Here is a 20,597-nt window from a genome sequence, read left to right as displayed (position 1 = left end):
CCAAATGGACTTTTTCTGTGATTTCAGGATGTGCAAGTCCTAGTCCTGTTGACCTAAAACATATGTTTGGAACCTCTGGAACATGATCAACTTCATATCATTTCTGAAGAAAGGGTGTCTTTTGATTCGTGCTCTAGATTGGGACTTAGAAAATTAGAAGTTAAATATTTTTGCTGTGCTTCAGACAAGCGGTATAACTTTGAGAAAGTAATTTATACTCCTCTCTTCCTAAAAGCACGTAATTTGTAAAAATGTGGGAAACCAGTATTTTCATAGCTGACAAAGCCATCTTTAGGACGTGCTCAAAGACACTGATGACAGACATCACAGGAAAATGGATTTGTAACTCTGGAAGCCTGTCCTTCATAGCACTAAATATCCTGGACATAATGGAATAAGACATCTTAAAGACAGTTGCTCCAATCTATGGAAATAGAAGAGTTAACTGCACCATTTGAGCCTTGACCATGTGGACCCAACTTTGTGTAACTAAAGTTTTTTTTCAGTTTTAGAAGCACTTGAAATGAAACCACTGAGTAAAAGTGGGACTAAATAAACAACAGATATTATACATTTTTCTCTCAGATGCCTTGAAAACACAAATGGACACAGGTGCCAATTCTTATTCAACAGCACTCCTGCTTCACATCAACTTCTACTAGGTACTTGCTATACCCATTGCTTTCACTTAAAGCACTTGCTCTTTAGGGCCTTTTAATATAGACACCTGGCATAATGCTATTCTAGCAAGGGGAGAAAAGGGTGTTTGGGTTGCTATCAGAAGTAAGAGGTGCATAACAGCACCCATGGCTATTTGGGAGCTGCAGCTAGTATCATATACCTGCAAAAACATGCCCTGGCCAGCTGGGAGTATAATAGTTTGGATTACCAGAAACACTGAGATGTGCAAAGACAAATGTTCTGTCACCATGATAAGAAGGCTCAGGCTACAGGAATGTTGTGCTTGTAAGTTACTATACAATGTTGCTGAACACAATACATGGTGAACCAAAGCAGTTCTCAGAGGAAGAAGGAAGAAAAGAATACAATACAGATTAAAGTGACCCCAGAGCCATTTGAGTTGGCATTACTTGGCAATCTTATGAAATTTGAAGAAATTATATGGCAATTTCTACTACTATTAAAGTGAAAGCTGTCCTCATTTTGCTGAGAAACCAGAATTTATGCTAGTGAAGAATACTTGTCTGGGCAGACTTGTTTCCCCCCTCTAGCTTCATCTTATATGATTTCTTTTTTAGCTAAAGATAATTCAAGGTTCACACAGTTCTTTTCTGAGAATCATTATAGAGGAAAAGTGACAAAACAAAATGTTGAGTTTGTTCTATCATACCCAACAAACCACTTCCAAGATCTCAGTGACACTAAAATATTAGAGTAAAATGAAACGGAGTGCAAAGAGGCACAAGGGATATACGCATGAAAAGTCAACAGAAAAGAAGCTTGAAAAAATTTATTTAAGGCTATCATTTAATATCCTTAAAGCTTAGCCTTTTTATAACAAAGGTTTTAAGAGGGATATTCACTTCTCAGGCATTTGTAACTGCCAGCCCTTTACAAATAACACATACAGTTTATGATTGAATCCTTTGTATGTAGAAGCCCACTTTTTAGAAAAATAATTTTATCATTAAATATAAATGGAGTTACTTCAGTCCTAATAAATGGAAAATATAAAGATACAGAACTTTCATTTAAAGTTATTAAGATACTCATCCCTTAGACAGTAGGTTTTCCATATATAAACCTTTGGCAACACTAAACTATAGTACAATTATTTCCTGGCATGCAAGGTGACATAGTTTTGTTACACCAAATGCAAATGACAGAATACAGATTTCAGAATCTCTTAATAACTGGCAGTTGATGCAATGAAGATCTTCATTTATCCCATTTTTATTCTGCATTTTTACTGGTATTCTCCCAAAAGGTCCCTGGAAAAAAAGCAGCAGCAATTAGGGCATTTTATAAACCACCAAAGATTTATGAAATATGTGTGGAACATATTTTTTCTGTTTAAGAGTTAGCAGATGTTAGTTGCACAGACCCCTCAATGCCTCTCTGTAATAACAGACTGAAAAAAAATTCCTAAAGGAAAAGCTTTTGGATAGTTTCTAATATATTTTTTCGTAGTTTATTTCGATGATGATCTATTAACAAACACATGAAAGTATTAAAATATTAATAAAACCTGTATTTTAACTGTAGTTTCTAAATTTTTTTTTTTTTTGAGACAATATTGGTTGTTTCGGATTTTCAAGATCAACTAATTGTTTTGGGTGCTTCAGTAGTAGTCCAAATGTGAAAAGTAATTAATTTTTACAGAGTGGATATCCAACATTTTGAAAGATCTGGGCACTCACATGTGCCTTAAGTTGGCATTGAAATGCTTTGTTAATGTTAACAAATAATTCTTATGATTCTTAAATATTAAACTGTTCACAGACCTCACATAGAAAATGTTGCTTTGCTAAGAGCATTTGCGTATACACAGACACACTAAAGCAGGGTTCTTAATTAATTATCTTTCAGGAACACAGATTACAGTACCCCATTGACAATCCACAATTTAAGCCAATGTTTTATATCAAAGTCTAAAAAATAATAGTTTTGGTGTAATTTTACCCATAAATATTCTTTGAATTCATAGTGCCCATGCAAAGGAGAGTTTTATTTTTCATTAATTTAATATGACCTTACTTCTGGTAACATTCAGTGGCAAACCTCCCCTCAAGTTACACAGGAAATTATTATATAGGTTCACCACTGATGGAAAACACAAATTAGATTTGGAATGAGTTCTGTGTCTTATCCTTGTTAAGCACTGTGTAATAAAGTTTGTAACACAGTTAGATATGTCAATAGTTTAGAGAAAAATTAGCACTACTTTCTCTATGTGTGACAAATACATTTAAACCCACAATATATTATGAATAACCATCAAAATTTAGGTACCTTTGGGTAACTTTTGTATTAATCAGCCATTTTAGGAATTCTTTGGCAGCCATGTCATCAAGGACTTTGTTGATATCACTTGTGAAAGTGCCGTCTGCATGTCTTCGGCCCATTTCTTCAGCCACAAGAGCTTTTTCTGGGAAACTTAAAAGGGAAGAAATTATCAAACAATTTGCATATCGAAATAAAGAAACTGTTTAAAAGGACCTTATGACAGAATTCTAATACACTGCACATTTCCACTGATTTTAAGGAGTTAAGGGTTGAGCCTGATGTTATGGCTCACTGGTAGAACTATGTATATTAGAACATCTTTTGAGGCATTATTTTCATAATCGAATAAAGCATGGAAATCTCCCTTTACCATATGAGGACTTCAGGTGAGTCTAAATTCCTCTCTTGCATTTTTAAAAAAGCCATAGATGCAAAAATATATGTGTCTGAAATGCCTATGCCAATGCAAAAATGTGTCTGAAATGCATGTGCAAGCAGACTAAGCATCAATAAAATTCACAGTATATTTACTAAGAATTGTTATTTAAGAAATATCACTACTAAAGCATTATGGTCATATTTTCAGACTTTTTTTTCAGTTTTTTTCAGTTTTAATTGTACTCTAGTTCTAGTTATATACTTAAAAGTATACTGCATAAGTGTTTAGATGTTAAGAACAGCAACTTTTTTGGGGGGTTAAAATAACGCAGTTACAACACCAGTATAAAATCTATATGCTGTACAAAAGCATTTTATATTTGGAATCAGATCCTTATTCTTGATCTATCCTTTTTTGACCACTGGAAAACCATTCTGCCAAGAACCTGATTTAGAAACTTTCCTCTCTTGTTTCATCCCATTAAATATGCAAATATTTTAATGGGTTCCATTAAGATATACTGATGCTGAAGCACACTGTTCTCTGAAACCAATGACAGGCAGACTGGTTCTTTTCATGCAATAATTTCAGGGAAGGCTATATACATGTTTGACCGCAAATAATACTAAGTGTTGGAAAGCAGAAGGATGATCTACATTTAATTGTCTGTCTAGGTTTCTGAGTGCAGTTCATCACAGCTAGGTTGTATTTCTGTCTTACGGATACTGAAATACCCTATTTCTGCTTATGAAAATAAAACATGACAGAAAAAGGACTGCAAATCTCAACATCACTATAAAGTGTCACCAGCCTTTCCGTTCTCTCTATATATAGCTGGCAGCTGACCTCATTTATTTAACTCTGTGTTTTCAGGAAATCGTTATTTACAAAAGTTACTTCTACCTATTTAGTTTTCCTTGACTACAACACACAATCTTGTCTTACAGGTTGTATTTTATTGTTATTATTATTTTTATATAATGCAAGAGACTTACATAGTACTTTACAGCCGGTAGAATATATAATCAAAGGATGAACTGAAATCCTTGCCCCAAAGAGCTTACAGTCTAAAGGCACAAATAAGTATGGACCAGGTAAAAAGTGGGGAGTGTCATATGCATGGTGTAGCTCCCAAAATGCAGAGTTGGAGGCAGATGAGATTGAAGGCGATGACATTTTAAGTGTAAGACTATCGTGAAAAAAGATGTAAAGCCATGAGTACATGAAGTGAATAGGCTTGAGCAATCTGCAATGAGTATGTGAAGAAGATATTAATGAAAGAAACCAGAGACATGGGTAGGTCAAAGCTGTGGAGCACTGCACCCAGGAAGCTCTGAACTATAGCAGAAGAAGTAGAGGTGTCTTAAAAAAGAAAATAATTCATAGTTGTAGGAAGTTGTAGTTATTTTCGCAGCAGCAACTTGGGGAGACTTTGTGGGGTATAGGGAGAGGAAAAAGTCATCAGTCGCTGCTGGGAATGATCAGCAGCGTATGTAATATAGCTGATGACATTGTAAAAATTTAGCCTTGGAAATACTACAGGGGAAAAGATGGACTGGGAAAGGGAAAAGAAGAGAAGGTAATTTAAGATGATCTTGACTTGAATCAACTCAGTGATAGATGAAGACTCTAAGCAATGTTATGTGAAGGGGCAAAGGTGGTAGGTACAGGAAGTTAGAGATTTAGTTTTAGATATGTTGACCTTCAATATACCTTTTAGACTGTAACAGCATAATGAACAGGTTGTTTTAATCCGTATTGGAACTTAATAATGTAAAGTGGTAGCCTAACACCCACAGAATATCTTCTTTTACAAAAGAAGAGCATGAAGTACAGCAGAAATGATCAAAAACACGTCAAGGTTTCATCAGACTTGATTTCTAACCCCAAAAGCAAAGCAAAATTTAGTAATAGGAATGGATTCTTACTCTCTTCTTCCTCGTCCATTCACTAACCAAGCAATGAACTCTTTGGCAGCTTGACCTTCCAAATAAGAGGTGATATCACTGGTATAGGTGCCTTCAGCATGTCTCTCATATTCAGCATGACGCTTGGAGATTGCATTGCTGAAAGAAGAGCAATACTGTAGAAGCAGGCTGCATAAGGATTTAATTTTTCTTTTAACCTTTATTGATTTATATTTCTAATCCACCAGACTAGTATTTCTTATTAGTGAGAGGGTTTTTTTTTTTTGCTTCTCAAATTAATTATTATTTTTTTCTTGGTAATATCACAGTTCTGTGCTGTGCAATAGTTTTTTGCAGAGATGCCTGAACTAGTTCTGAACAAATCAAATCAGGTACTGAAAGCAATTATAACTGCATTGTAATGATCATCTGCTAGATTAATTAGCTGTGATCAACAATCTGTATTGTATTATACAGACATACTTTTTGTTATCTCTTGTGTTAACCTAAAACTTTGCATTAAGCCACTCCTACCTTCATCTTCATTATTTCTTAGCCAGTCTGTTGAGACATAATTCCTATTGAATTTACATTTTGAATGTTTTGTGAACACCCTTTTAATCATCAATCCAGCCAACTGGTAATCTTGGAACAGTCTAGCCTGATCACCTTCAGCATAATAGACAATTGGTTTTGCCTTTCCTACACCTCATTGTGCTTCTTTCTCTGGCATAGCGCAAATTATGTCCCACTGGCCCTTAGGAGAACAAGCTCCACTTAGAAGTAGATATATAATGGAGTATTTTCCACAGGTAAGTTCCCTAACATTTCTATTTCAGAATCTGCAAATTTCTATCCAGTTTTCAGGGCCTCTAGATCTATTATTTTCCTTCTTCTTGGGATTTCACCATTCCTCCTAATTTAGTACCATCTGCACTTTTTTATCAGCATGTTAACTAGACTTGTTTGGAACATTTTAAATGAAACATTAATTTTGTTGAGATATGCTATTCAATTGAAGCTGAAACATTATTACAGATTTGTTACTGATATTGACAGTGTTTTGAACGGAATGATCTTTGTGATCCAGACTATGGTCTTTGGAATTTCTGACAAAAGAAGGAAGAATTAATATAGGTGTTTCAATCTGGTTAGCAAAAACGTGGGGTTTCTGTCTTACTTGTTTCAAATTTCCAGTTCCCACAACCTTCTCCCCAAAACACTGTCAAGAAACAAAATTCTGGGCTCCAGCAGGTCTTACATTCTCCTTTCATGTAATAAGCAGTTTATGTAATGTGGGACTGAATGCTTAGAGCTGAGCATGTTTTATCAACTCCAGCAAATTGGTGCCTGGCCATTTTCCTTTCATTAGTCTTCTCACCTGTTTTTTTTTCCTCCACAGATTTGGGGGTGGGGTGGGGTGTGTGTTTGTTTGTTTGGTTGTTTTGTTTTGTTTTGGGTTTTTTTGTTTGTTTTTTCTTTTTCCTTCAGCCTTTCCTGTACCAAGTTTTTCTCTTTAAGTTATTCTCAAATCACTTTTATTACTTGAAATGTCCTTTTCTGAAATCTGTTCTCATTGTGTTGTATTCCTTGAAGCCACTGCATGTAACTATAGAGCACAGGTACAGGAATAAATAACAAAGAGGCATTTCCTTTTTCCTTTTAAAAAGCAGGTGTCAGATGCTATCTTTTGATAGGTATTTCTGAGATTGTGGTAACATTGTAAATAATACTAATTGTTTTCTTTCTTGTTTAACAGAAAATTATCTCAGAATCAATTTGAGTAACAAGTTGTGGCAACTAGAATACCTTGAGAGTTGGTCCGGGAATTTGTCATTTTCTTTGGCCTCCTGTCCTTGTTGCCTGTAATGGAATTCCACAATCATTAGATCATTATTACCAATACATTGCAGAGCATGCATAAGCTGATGAGATTTTATTGGTTATTATTTAAATATTATGATAAACGACCATGACTGACAGAGGAATATAATTTCAGGCTTATGAATTTAAATTAGTACAATGTCTAGAAACTGTTACTTTATACTTTAAAGACTCCCTCAGAGATTTAAAAGCATTAATGTCATAGCTTTGTTAATTCTGTGTGCAGATCTCTAGAACAGAGGGCATAGACTTACATGTTTTTGCATTATTCTTGCTCTCAGTTTGGTAGGCTTGTGTTTAATCAAAGAGTATTCTAAAAACATGCTAGCTCATGCCTTAATAGTATACTTGTGGCAATGGTGAAGTATCCAGTGGTCAACTTAAACTTAAATCTTAGTTTCCTTTTCACAGCAAAACTCCAGGATTAGAGAATCCATAGATAGGAAAGTTTTATTAAGGCCTAATGGCCCAGACCTTTACATGATATTTACATATCTTATTCCTATTGAACTTAATCCACTGAAACAATCTGTCCCAAATAGGCTGAGATAGTCTTTTTAGATGGTGTATCAGGTAAAATTCACTCAGTTTATCCAAATGCTTTTGACAATTTTGCACATATTCCCCATTTCTAATACTATGTTATAATTATATATAATTTTTCTTTAAGTACTTATTTGAGGATTACACGTGGTCTGTGATGGGAAGTTAAAATCAAGAAATTGAATTCAGCTGGATTTTTAGCTGTGTCTGTATATGGACTTCTGTAGCAATGTGACCAAAATGCTTACCCATTTCTTTTAGTGCTCATTAACCATTGCACGAAGTCCTGAGCTCGTCTAGTGTCCAAGTACTTGCTGTAATCACTGGTGAATGTGCCTTGTGAGTGACGTTTCACTTCATTCGGCTGTCTAGATTCATCTAATGGTTCAGACTGGGAAGCTTTGAGTGATCTGTGAAAAGTTTAGTAATTGTTAGTTGGCAATGGTTATAGTACATTCTACAGTGGGTTGACTTCTCTTAAAAATTCTATTTTAAACTCTCACAAAGTGAAGTCAAGTGACATACTGATCACTGGCTGGCTAGTAAAATGAATTAAGATAGCAGATTTATTACTGTACAATGAAAGTATCATCTTGGATAACTAAGGCAGCTATTGTTTGTAATACCAAAAACTTCTGTGCTATACTTTGCAGTATTAAAAACTGGTAGTTTAAGTATTGTGTAATAGTATAAAAATATTTTTAAGTCATAGTATATTTTGCTTAAAACTATAAGAAAACAAAGTTCAGGCCAAATGTTTCTAGGAGTTTGATACAAAGAATTTACCTTGATTTCTCTTCTGTATCCTGAAGAGGATTTTGCCAGCTGCCTTGAACTATCATTAAAAGGAGCCCAGCAACAAAATAAATGCTTTTCATTTTCATCGCCTGTCAAAACAGAAATAAGGCAACAAAGAAAAATGTAATCATGTTTACATCTGTCTGAATAAATTACATTGAAAAGAGACATCTTTAATGCTGATCTAAACTTACAGATATTGAGCCCCTGTGAGGATGGGGCCTATGTCCAGCGGATGGAGACTGCAGTGCCTTGGCTAGGCATTCAAAAGATACAGTCTCTGTTCTAGTCTGTATTCTAGACTGCAAGGTGAGCTTAGAGCAATTGTATCCTCACTTTTGCAATAGGAGGATAAAGGTCTGTATCCCCTTTGCTCTCTGTTCTGCTGATTGCAAACATTAAATCTCTTTCAATAATATTGTTTGTTTTTTTTTTCAAAACTAGGGTATTTGCATTAGTTTTATTTTTTTCCAGCTCATTCACTAGAGAAAAAACAAAGCAAGTCTTTGTCAAGAATACTGTCACATTAGCTGCTCTGAATTCTTCTGGACCTCCACTCTCCTTTTAAAAGTTTGTTTTGAAATAACAAAAATTGCAGTAGTAGGCCTCTAGACTTAATAATGACTTATTGATAAGTTTGTTTTATTATTAAATAACAACCAAGCCACTCACTGGCTTGTGTTCAATGCCATGTCATTTTGCTTCTTGCACTATTGACATAATACTTTTATTTCAGCCTAAGGGCTTCCATTATGGGCTACATAGGATATAAAAGATACGGGGTGTATACATCGTATTATTGGTCATAAATCATATCAGAAAATATTGTATCCCAGATGCAATTCTTACTGTTTCAGGTCATTCTATTGGCTTCAACCATGTAAGAAAAATGTCTACATTATTATACATGTTTTCAAAATGTGCACTGTAATAACTTGACTAGTTTCACTGACTTTAATGTGAGATTATTCAGAGTAAACTAGAGTATTACAGTCTTTACAAATGGTTTGGTGATCCACAGCCCAGCTGTTATCCCTTACTTGCATTAGTGATTCGTTTATTCATGCAAGTAGTAATGTTATAGATTTTAGTGAATAGTCACCAATAAGGCATTCTCTAATCCCCTAATTATGTGTGCTACCATTTTCATTATTTGATGTAGTATTATTAGTCTGTTCGCACATGATGCCCTATAGGAAAAACTGTCGAAAAAAAGAAATGCTATTCATTTTAGGGTCAAGAAACCCTGTGCAAAAGGGACTATGAGCAGCTAATGACTGATACATTCAAAAATGATTTAAATAAACAGGAAACGAGAGGAAATATACTTACAAAATCCACTGGTATAAGTTGTTAACTTTTAATTATTTTGGATCACTTAAATTTATGGAATGAATGTACAGAAAAGGAAGTGAATTTAAAATTTGTGTAGGTACTTTTGAACTTGACAAAGAGGTTGAACATGCCATTCATTCAATGGCAAATGGACATTCATTGAGTGATGAATAGTAAATATTCATTCTAACTCTAAAAGCAGTATGGATCACAATATTAATAAGCTGTAAAGCAACAGAAGTTGTAATGAGTTCACATCAGCAAAATGTCACTAGAAATAATTTCATCGTGTACTTGGCCTGATTACTTGTGTATTTGAAAAAGCCCTTCTGCCATCCATGACATTTTCCTATGGAATTTTATACTACAGTCTGAAAAACAAAGGGAGATAGAAAACATGAGTGCATTGAAGTAAAGTGGTTGATGGCAAAGTAAGACCCAGTCAAAAAGCACCCTCCCCTCTAAATGTAATCTCTGCTGAATCCCTCCAGCTCCACTGGAAGAGTTACTGATTGAAATTCAATGATGTATAAAATAAGGCAGTCTGAATAAAAACATACCTGTTCTCTATTTTAACGTGTTGTCACAATAGGCTGAATTTAAATACACTGTGGCCTGGAGGAAACTATAAGAAAGTTATGAAGAAATGATGTGTAGGGAAGGTGCAGCTTACTTTGTCTTCAGATTTAGAGTTGGCTCTGCACTGAGCAGTGAAAGTGTGTGTGTGTGTGGGGGGGGGGGGGGAGTTGGATAGAGGTGGCCATAGATGAACATCACTGGAAAAATAAACTTCTGCATCAAAAACCTTACTGCCCCAGTAGTCTGCCCAGCTTCAGAGCAGGTTTTCAAGAAATCTGTTTCTTCTGTCTATTTTAAAATAACTTATATTTGGAGCTGTGAAACTTGACTGTTGGCAGATATTTTACCTACGGTTAGGAAGAGTGCATTGCTTCTGGTACTCTGGTAGGCCTAACTTTTAAAGGAATCTTAATGACAATATATATGTTTTACTAGAATAACTCAGTGGCAGTATCAAAATACTTATACAATCAAAATATTAATCAAATCTTAAAACAAGGAAAATAAATCAATGAATATTTTTTTGTTGTTGTTTATTGTACTATTAAGCAATGGAATCAATTTCCCTCTCTCCACCAGCAGCCACTGCCAATGTTGCTCATTTTTTCATCAGTATGTATGGAGACTCTTTTCTGCCTTCTGTAATGTCTTGATATATGAAATTTTATTCCTACACTTGCACATATCTTGCTGTAGTACCAAAAAATACTGTAGTGGCCATATAGTTAGTCCTATTATATCCCTAACTGTAGTATCGAACACTGTCTCGCTTGGAGCTGTAATTTGGTGGTGCAACACTGACATCCAATGTCTATCCCAAAGAATGCATAATTTCACGTTTCATAGGCTTCCAACAATGGAACAAAAGCTCTCTCTGTTCTTTGGGTGATGACACTGCTGTGATTATAGAAATGGTCTGATTGTAAGGTAGTGACCCCCATGCTAGCTGATATGGCTACCAATGAATTAATTCAGACAGTGAATAAGGTTTGGTTATTGCACCATAAATAAGTGAATTTGCCCTGATTAACAGTATGTTAGTAATTTGTTATAATTTACTTAACCTAAAACACTAAATAAAAACAGTTTACAGCTGCGTATAGCTTTGTTAAACCATGATGCAGATTAGACATAAACCTAAGTCACTGAGGGGGAATGAAAGAAAAAGTCTAGTCATTAATCCAGCCTCCTTATAGTAATATCAGATACCAAAGCTATTATTTTGTGAGAAATTTATAATAAACCAAATTCAAAGCCCATTGTAATCGGTAAACAGATCTTTAGTGATTTCAATATATCATGGATCTAACTCTTATGCCTCAGGCCCATACATCTTTCAGGTGTGAACAATCCCACTGGCTACTTTATGATTTAAAAATATGTTTAAAATTAAGTGCATGTTCAGCTTCTTTGTAAATTTTTCAAAACCAAAATCTGGGGAGATTACTAAAAAGAAAGACGTATAAATACATTTTTTTGAAAGCAATACAATTTCAAGAAAGAGAATCCTTATTAATAAAATAAGCATTTTCAAAAAGTATTAAACTTCTGTCAAATATGTTCTTTTAAAAATTAAGAATCAGTTTATTTTCTTCAGTGTTTAGTACTTGCTATTGGTAATCCAAACCAGTATCAGCATTTTTTGACAAGTTAAAGAAGCTACAGTATTTAAAGAAGAAATTGTTATTCTGAGGAACACAAACATATTTTGTAGAGAAAAAGATGATCAGCAAAATAATATGTGTTTACTTTATTTTAGTTAATCAGTCACTTCCTGATCAGAAGAAAGATTTTATTTGCACTACATTATTCAGGTCACCAGTAGATACTGCTAATAAAATAAATTCCTATCAACATTAAACTGTTTGCAAATCGCAGTTATTTCTAATTGTAAAGAAATCACTTTTTCAGGTAGATGTATTTTACATCCAATTTACCTAAGCATGCTATAATGCCTCATGGAAGCTTCTATAAAATATAATGGTTCTAGTCTAAGGAGTTCCATAGTAAGATGGAGGACTTAATTAAACTTTGTAATCACAGCAACTACTGAACGGCTTTAATTTTTATTTTGTGTTATAAAATTTTCTTTCAGATTTTAGTGATAAGAAAATAATAGTTGCTTTGAGACAAACTAATCTAAAAGTAGGGCAGTGGCGTGGCATTCTGTAGGGTGATGGAGTGACAATATCTTGGACAGTTTTAAATCAGTGACTATACAAACCCACTTTGTTTGCATTCTGCCAATTTAATCCCTGTTGATTCATATTTAAGCAGTATATAGAAGGAGTGAATATTTTTAAACTCATGTTCATTAAACATTTCTAGAGAAGATGCTAAAGGAGATAAAAATACAAAACTCAATAATTTATATATCTCACAATTTAAAATCTTACTACAATGCATGTCTTTCATGTTCTTATGGTTAATCTTCCTTTCTTCAATTGCTTCAGCAACCCAAACAGGAGATTTCTCTTTTTTGGGTCAGTCTCTGTTGAACTAATTCAATACATTAAAATATTAAAATGATGATGTCATTAAATCCAAATATCAGTGAGGACAACCACAGAAGAAAACACCAGTTTGCTGAAAGATCCTGCACCTCTGTTGCAAACTTTGGGCAATACAATTCAGATAATGCACTTAGCCTGCTCAAACAGATTGTACTGGTAGTTCATATCAATCTTACCTTTTTGTATTTTGAAGTGATACGTAGCAGTTGCAGAAAGAGCTGCTACTCTCTCTTCCGGAACTATGGCAAGCCTTGAGGATCCTGAGATCTGCCTATCTGCCTCTTTTTCACAGACTTATATATATACTGTTCAGCCCTAGTAAGCATTATGAGAGTGCATCATTGCTGACAGTTTCCTTATTCAACTTAAAAAAAAAAAAGTCATCATATTTGCTATTCATTTCGTTTGATAATTTTACAAGCAATTTCACACATTCATTCTGCTTACTTTATGACATCAATGCTAACATGGATTTGCAAAAGAAGTGAGGTAGCTATGTCCAAAGAAATAAATATCAAACAGAAGGGCATTAGGATGACAAACAGTAGGCTTAAGGTGCCTGGAATTAAGGCAGCAATTTCTCCAAATTCTGATTTGACACATTTAACATTTAGAATCCCAGTCCTGTTGGTATCAATAGCATCAACTTTTAAATCAATTTTAAATCAAGGTTTATAAATTTAACGCACAGTTAACAATAACCAACATAACTCCCCCAAAGCCCTTGAATGATTCTTCAAGTAATCTCATACAAATATAACGAACATGAAGAGATGTGAAGTACCGCAGTGATGGCTACCCACTATGCAAAGCCTGGCACAGGTCAAATCTAACACAAATATACGATTACCCTTAGATGTAAAATTCCAACTTTGCAAATTCTACTGTATAAAAATCATGTCCACTTGAGAATTATATGCCAAACATTCATTATAAATTGAGTTTCATACTACTGATTTAGACAAGACTTTTGCTCTAGTCTTCATTCTCTACAAGGACAAAAATATCTAAAAACCAAAACAGATTTGAGCTTTGTGGCTGTGTTTGTTCTATGCAACTATTGTCAGGGTCCTAAACCAGTCATCGGAGCAATTTCATAGTTGTGATAGGGCAGCACTGTTCAGTCATGTGGTGACCACAGGGAGGACAGATTAACACAAAGCTTATCAATGATCCCGGCAGATGAAAAAATCTGCCAGTCAGAAATACAGGTCTTTTATCCTGTCTATGAAGCAACAAGCGAGATACCCCCCCCTTCAGGAATTTCCTGGAGAGGTTTTGCTTTACAAACTTTTTCATACATTTAAAATGCAAAAGGGCAGACCCCCCCAAATATTATTTTTACATATGTAAGGTACTAGGCAGTCCAGGAGACAGATAAAATATGAAGGACTCCATCTTCAGTCCTATTCAGTAAAGGGTCTGGAATCACAGTGAACATCTCCCTGAATGTTAATGACAGCCTGTGCTCCAGTCTGGTGTGGCCTATAGTCTAAGTTGTGGCAAAAAGCGTGCACATTACAACAAATCCTTTTATTTCCCCTAACAGTGCTCCATGAAGCCAGCAAAGAATCTTCTTCAGTGAGGGAACTTTCTGCTGGCTTGCCACAGCCTGATTGCCATAGCCCATATGATGCAATTGAGGCAGTTTGTACATGTAATAATCCTAGTAGTAGAGTGGCAAACAAAATTTAGCGGATCCTTCCTATAGCTCTATCCTAAATTCCTCACTGTAGTAATACAATATTTGTTTAGGGAAACACTGTCTCACTACACAGTCCAAAAAATAACTTTTTAATATATTATTTCTTGTGTTAGTGTAATAATTTTTTTCTGCTCTTGGATCCATCTACTGAGATTCCTGGTGCATTTTTGTCATTTCTATCTATAATGTAAGTGTCTACTAATGCTGCTGCTGAAAACTTAAGAGCACAGCTTCTGTTCCTCTCAACATTGCCTTCTGTTTGTACTTTCAGTCACTTCTGAGAGCTTTCTTTTGCCTTTTTATTACTTTTCTTTTTATTTACTGCTTCTTTTCCACATGGTCTGATCCCTATGTCCTCTTTCTTCCTGGTCTTAATTGTATTTTTCACATCTGTTCAAAGTAATATATTCCCAGTCATTGATTGGCATAGGCTGAACAAACTTCTACAAGTATTTATCAAACTTGGCTTTTCAGATTTTTTTCTCTGAAACGACCAGAATTACCATCTCCATATACCAACCTTCCCTAGGCAGACAACTGTGTAACTCGTAAGAGATGGTGCCAAAGAGGCAAAGTAAGCCTGGAAACAACCTTATACTCAAAACCTACTTATTTTCATGACATGCCTATTTCACTGAGATACTTTGTAGTTTTTTCCTTAGAATTACTTTTATAATCTACTTTCTATTTAAATTTTATGAGCGTTATATAGGGGATGCAAAATCACGGTTTAAATATAAGCGCAGCACCAAGTATTTGAAGGCACCGTCTCCGTGAAGTTGGTGAGCTTTGCAGCTCTGCGGGAAAAGGCAGGCTGCCCAGCCCTGCAGTACCCCGACGGGACAGCAGATGGTGATCAAAGGGCCGTGTAGACCTTGTTTTAGACCAGGATGACTCATAGACGCTTGTTGGAATGGATTGCTACAATTATCTCTCTGCTTGTTGAGTTTTGAAACAGGCAACACAGGCTGTAAGACAGTATCATCCCCTCCAGGAAAAGGCAGTTCTTTTTGTTTATCTCTGTTTTATCTTCTTGATTTCAGAAAAAATGTATATGAAACATAGCGGCTCAGTGCACCTGTTAAACAAGCTGTATCATCTAGCAGGTCATCTAGAATCTAGGAGACTGATTGTTTAGCAAGTGATACATGGAGAATAAAAAGTACATGAAAAAAATGAACTGCCATCAAGAACAATGCAACCCTCAGTTGTCATAGCTGAATACATAGCAATACTTCAAGAGCACAGCAAGCAAAAGCTACCAAACAGAAGTAGCAAATAGTAACTAGTGTATGAAATATGAATACGTACTATTTTTTTTCTCTCAGATTGTAAAATAAAGTAGGTAGACGGCACCTTTTGACAAAATTTAAAGACAACCTCACTCTCCTCTGTATTATAATTCACACATGAGACAGTACTTAAACTGAGTCAGATTAGAGACAGAACCTGAAAGATGACCTGCCTTCAGGAAAGTATCATAATCTTTTTCATGATTCACTTGGAGTCACTAAAAGATCTTTATCTTGAGTTCACTGTATTTGGAGTTAATCAAAGTTTCCTGCACCATGGTCTCAGTACCAGGTAATGGCTGCTATTAAGGACAGTGTACTGCACTCACTGGACAAAAAATCTGTGGGAAAAGTTACAGAAGTGGTACAATGAGGGGCAGAATTCTTACCAGTTGCACACTGAACCTGATGCTCTAGCGGTAACAGTTCCAGTTGGCATGGCTTTTCAGAAAAATAGGACCAATGTGTTAGCAATAACTGGCTAGCTGCTCTGAATATCATAATTTTCTGGGATGTTTCTCTCAACTCTTTTACTGTTGGTACAAGAAAAAAATAATTTTAAAAGTTTAAATTGTCAAGATTTGAACAGTTTAGTGAATTAGGAAGTTGCTGACTTTTGAAAGTAAAAAGGTAAAAAAATTCCCAACAAATGCGTTCAAAAAAAGAACCCTCCACATTTTTCTGTGTATTTCTTCATTTCGTATTTATTATTATTATAGTATTATGTTATTATAGATTGCATATCTAAAGAACATGTGAAGGAGAAGGATGTACCTTGGGGTATGACTACAGGTACACACCCTTCTCTTTGTTACACTGCACAGAAAGCATTCTCTCCCTTACCTTGTCAACTGTAAGTTCAGGGACTGTTCAGCCCATTTTATTTTCCTATCCTTGTTACGTGATAATCAGGAGAGTCCTGCATTCTCCTTCTGAGAACATATATAAGAAGAACATATGTGTAAGCACATACATATATAAAACATGCATCATGTTAGATACACAAATGTGTGCATATGTATGTATACAACTCCATGGCTACACTTTGGAGAGCAAGAATGGCTTCCTGAAATGGAGGATTAGGTCCAGTCTCTAAGCCTTATGACAGCATGCAGCTTCATGCTTACTGCCGTGGATTCAGATGGGTTTGTACCTCAGGAAAGACAGCTATTGTAACTATGCTGTAGCCCACACTGTCTCCTCACTAAATTGGAATTGCTCCATTTGAAGTCAATGGAGCTGCATCAATTTGCGCAAGCAGAAGAGCTGGCCAAGTCTGTACTAGTTACTTACATTCTGAGGAAACAATGTTCATAATTGAAAGTAATACCAAATGCTCTAGCAAATAGTATGAATTATTCAGATTAAATATAGAGACTTCAAATGACTCTATAAAATGTTCTAAACAGCTGTGCCTTGTAATTGGAACTGAATGGCAAACTGCAAAGTATTGAACGTAGTCTGAATTTGACTTGATATCTGAGTAAAATGAGTATAACACTAAACATATATTCTTGGGCCTGGCTGGGCTTATACTTGGTTTTCTGCTAATGTCATTTTCAGGCCTTTTCTTCTTGGCAGCTGCAGTAATTCTGAGTGAAGCAAAACATGTAGCTCCACATTTGAGGCATGAGGATTGCATGTTCACCGATATGCACAACTTGCATAGCATGACTGAGGTAGATGATGAAAATAGGTGTTTGGGAATGAATGGTTTGGAGTTGAACCACTGGTTTTCTACTATTTATGTACACTTCTGTTCCTGGAATAAAGCAGTTTTTGTCTTGCAGCTCTAGCTTTATTTTATAAAAGCTAAATAGGTTTCATAGTGGAAAGAGTTTTGTAAAGAACTCGATCTGTGGCTATTTATCTAGGGCCTGTCTACTAAATTCAGAACAACAATGTCCTGTTTTAAGAACCTTGTATACCTTATTTATGCAACAGATATTTGAAGACTAAGTTTCATTGTCTTTGGGGTACCTGAAGTGTGAGAGTCTCATTTTGAAGAGAAAATAGGAGCAGAAAGTACTCAGCATTTTCTGAAAATCAGATCCTCTAAAATATTTGACAGTAGGAATTTGAGGATATTCGTTCATCAGCTTAGAAAATCTTGTCATGAAGGCTATAATTTCTTAGTTTCATAATAAGTTGCGTCCCAGTGTTGACTCTTACATGCCATATTCTATATCTGCAGTATAGATATATATACAATTTATTCACCTGTAAGGCTAAACCTTAAACGTATTTTTGTCAGCTTCAACTTGTTTTCTTAAGACAAGCCCTTTCACCATGAACTGTGTTTAAGCTCTGTTACAGAAGAGCCCATGTAGTAGGCTAGGTTAAAAAGGAATGGGGGCAAATAACTGTCCAGTGAAAGTTTATGGTGATGCTTATAACATGGGTGGTGATTGTAGACAGCAATGCAGAACAGAAAGTTTTTCTTTCTAGATAAGAAAAGGCTCGAGAGGATCTTATCACTGAATGTAAATATCTGAAGGGACAGTGTAAAGAAGATGGAGCCAGACTCTTTTCAGTGGTGCCGGAAACAGAACAAGAGGCAACAGACACAAACTGAAACAGAAGGTTCTGTCCTAACATGACAAAGCACTTTTTTACTGCGAGGGTGACCAAGCACTGGCAGGGGTGGCCCAGAGAGTTTGTGGAGTCTCCAGCCTTTTAGATATCCAAAAACTATCTGGACATAGTCCCTGGCTACTCGCCGTAGGTGGCCCTGCTTGAGCAGGGAGATGGAATGACCTCCAAAGTTCCCTTCCAGCCCTAACCATTCTGTGACTCTACAATACTGCAGTGGTAGGTTTGAAGTGCTCTGCCCCATTCCTAATGAATGACTGCGACATTACCTGTTACAGGGTTGTTCTTTTTTGACACTCACTGTACCTTAGGACATTTTCCTGCAGGTCATCAAAATACATGATTGCTCAATCATAAAGCTTTCAGGTTAGACACTGCTCCAGCAAGTCAGTGTAAATGTCACACTCTGCTGAAGAAGTATTCCCATTCTTTGGCAAAAGCACTGTGTAAGGCAAATAAATTAAAAACATAAAAAAAAATGAAGAAAACCTGACAGCAGCATGATGCAGTTATTTTCTTCATGCTTTATCCCCACAACTGCTTCCTCACAGCCAAGGTAAATGCTGCACAGTTTGGAAGATGTGTACTCTGATTGCCTTAGGAAACAAACAGACATAAGGGCAGAATAATAATGAAAATAGCTAATGCATCCCTTGGGAAAGAGGTACCTTCTGTTATTTTATTTGACACATTTTCCTGAAATGTGCCTCATTCCAAATACTTCCAGAAGCTTCTGACTACAGACCTGTGGGCAGGGTGTGAAAAAAACATTGCATAATTTTATTAGTTATAGTATACACAAAGGGCCAATTTTTCTAGCCAAATTTCCAGAATTTATAGGATTTTCAAAAGTATAAATAGAAATAAAGCTGCAGAAATTTAAAGAGAAATTAATATACTGAAATTTATGGGAGGCTGATATCATATGTTTTTGAAAATTGCTCAAGACTCCCATTTTAGACATATTCAGGTATCTAAAACCTCAGGCATCTGTGATAAGAGCTTGATTTTTCTCTCTTTTATTGCATTTTTACAATGGTTTCTGTGTCATTTTAAGAAATTGAGAGTTAAATCTCAGTAATTTTAACTGAATTCTATTCCTTATTTGTAAAATAACCACATTACTGAGACTACTGTTGTGTGCAGCAAATGCACATAGGACCATATAATCAACATCTAATTAGCCCCACTTCATGTTATATTTGCTTAATGTTAAGTTTGTTAGAGCTATAATTTTTTCCTTTAACTGTTATAGCAGTTGAATTTTAATTACATTACCAACAAAAACCTCATTAACATCACGTAATTGGCAGCATTTCCAAAAAAACCTGAACTAATTGAGTATTTTCTGAAGACTTCCCATCAAAGTATAATTTAACCATTACAAACAGCTTGGCAACTACATTTACATAAAGATGTGTCTGAGGAATGTTCTCATGTGTGGAAAATTAGATTTGATATTTCCATTAACAAAATGAAGGAAGCTGTTACATAGCAAATCACTTCCACATTTTAATGATTTTGGCTAAACCCCATGTTTTTGTCAAGAGGGTCAAATGAAACCCCTTGTTTTTCCACAAAGAAGCAGCACCCAATCTCTGACTGACAGTTAGGAAGCAGCTTGCTTTGTGAGAAGTCTGCTCCACAATCTTTTTCAGGTTATTCTGTACTCTCACCAGCTAATAGCAGAGATGAGTTACTGTCTTAAACAGACCATGGTTCTTATATGACTGAGTTGATTACTAATCAAAAGAATACAAGTATTCCGATCACTATTAGCCTCTAGCATTTTTAAAAGACTCCCTGAAATAGTTTCACTGGAAAACAAAGCAAAGAAATCCTGCGTAATCCTTTGATCCTTCCCCTCCAGTCTGGGATGAATGACACTGAGATTAATTTGAATGCCAAGGTGATGATTAAAAACAGGCTAATATTGTTCACATATTCTGAACACAGGGAGAAAAATACTGAGATGAAATAGCTATCATGAATGTCCTCCTTTCATGTTTAAATCTGAACACTGAGAGTTTTGCAGAAGCAAGATTTCAAATAAGAGTTGGATAAAATTTGAACACAGCATTCAGTAGTCTCAATAATTATCCA

The 20,597-nt window shown here is 35.4% G+C and overlaps 1 protein-coding gene and 1 long non-coding RNA gene across 3 annotated transcripts; both read right to left on the bottom strand.

Moving 5' to 3' along the window:
• Positions 1-1,456: 1,456 nt before the first annotated feature.
• On the bottom strand, positions 1,457-13,235 carry GCG (glucagon). 2 transcript variants are annotated; one of them, XM_061344080.1, is made up of 7 exons: positions 13,082-13,235; positions 8,467-8,567; positions 7,929-8,090; positions 7,063-7,116; positions 5,275-5,412; positions 2,974-3,117; positions 1,457-1,952 (listed from the first exon to the last, which is right to left on the bottom strand). In XM_061344080.1, the coding sequence occupies exons 2-7, from the start codon at positions 8,562-8,564 to the stop codon at positions 1,928-1,930; spliced, it is 621 nt and encodes a 206-aa protein (XP_061200064.1). In that variant the 5' UTR covers positions 8,565-8,567; positions 13,082-13,235; the 3' UTR covers positions 1,457-1,927. The 2 variants fall into 2 exon arrangements, with proteins under 2 accessions (XP_061200064.1, XP_061200074.1); XM_061344090.1 differs by lacking the exon at positions 7,063-7,116.
• A 784-nt stretch (positions 13,236-14,019) lies between these two features.
• Positions 14,020-20,203, bottom strand: LOC133207310 (uncharacterized). The gene is made up of 3 exons (XR_009724010.1): positions 18,801-20,203; positions 16,292-16,435; positions 14,020-15,000 (listed from the first exon to the last, which is right to left on the bottom strand). It is a non-coding gene; the product is annotated as an uncharacterized LOC133207310 (long non-coding RNA).
• Positions 20,204-20,597: the final 394 nt, after the last annotated feature.

This window comes from Neopsephotus bourkii, unplaced genomic scaffold (genome assembly GCF_033783945.1).
Source record: "Neopsephotus bourkii isolate Nb327-2 ecotype Australia unplaced genomic scaffold, CSIRO-AGI_Nbou_v1 NB_196, whole genome shotgun sequence".
In the NCBI taxonomy this organism is placed as follows: domain Eukaryota; kingdom Metazoa; phylum Chordata; class Aves; order Psittaciformes; family Psittacidae; genus Neopsephotus; species Neopsephotus bourkii.
Note: the sequence above shows the minus strand (reverse complement) of the source record. Positions and strands in the feature narration are given on the sequence as shown.

What these genes read in the sequence shown, in the direction of transcription:
- GCG (XM_061344080.1), bottom strand. Translation starts at nt 8,564, where the DNA reads ATGAAAATGAAAAGCATTTATTTTGTTGCTGGGCTCCTTTTAATGATA. An exon ending in AATGGACGAGGAAGAAGAGA is followed by an intron (nt 3,118 to 5,274) that starts GTAAGAATCCAT and finishes TTCCCTTTTAAG; the next exon opens with TTTCCCAGAAAAAGCTCTTG. An exon ending in AATACAAAAGTTACCCAAAG is followed by an intron (nt 1,953 to 2,973) that starts GTACCTAAATTT and finishes CTTTTTTTCCAG; the next exon opens with GGACCTTTTGGGAGAATACC.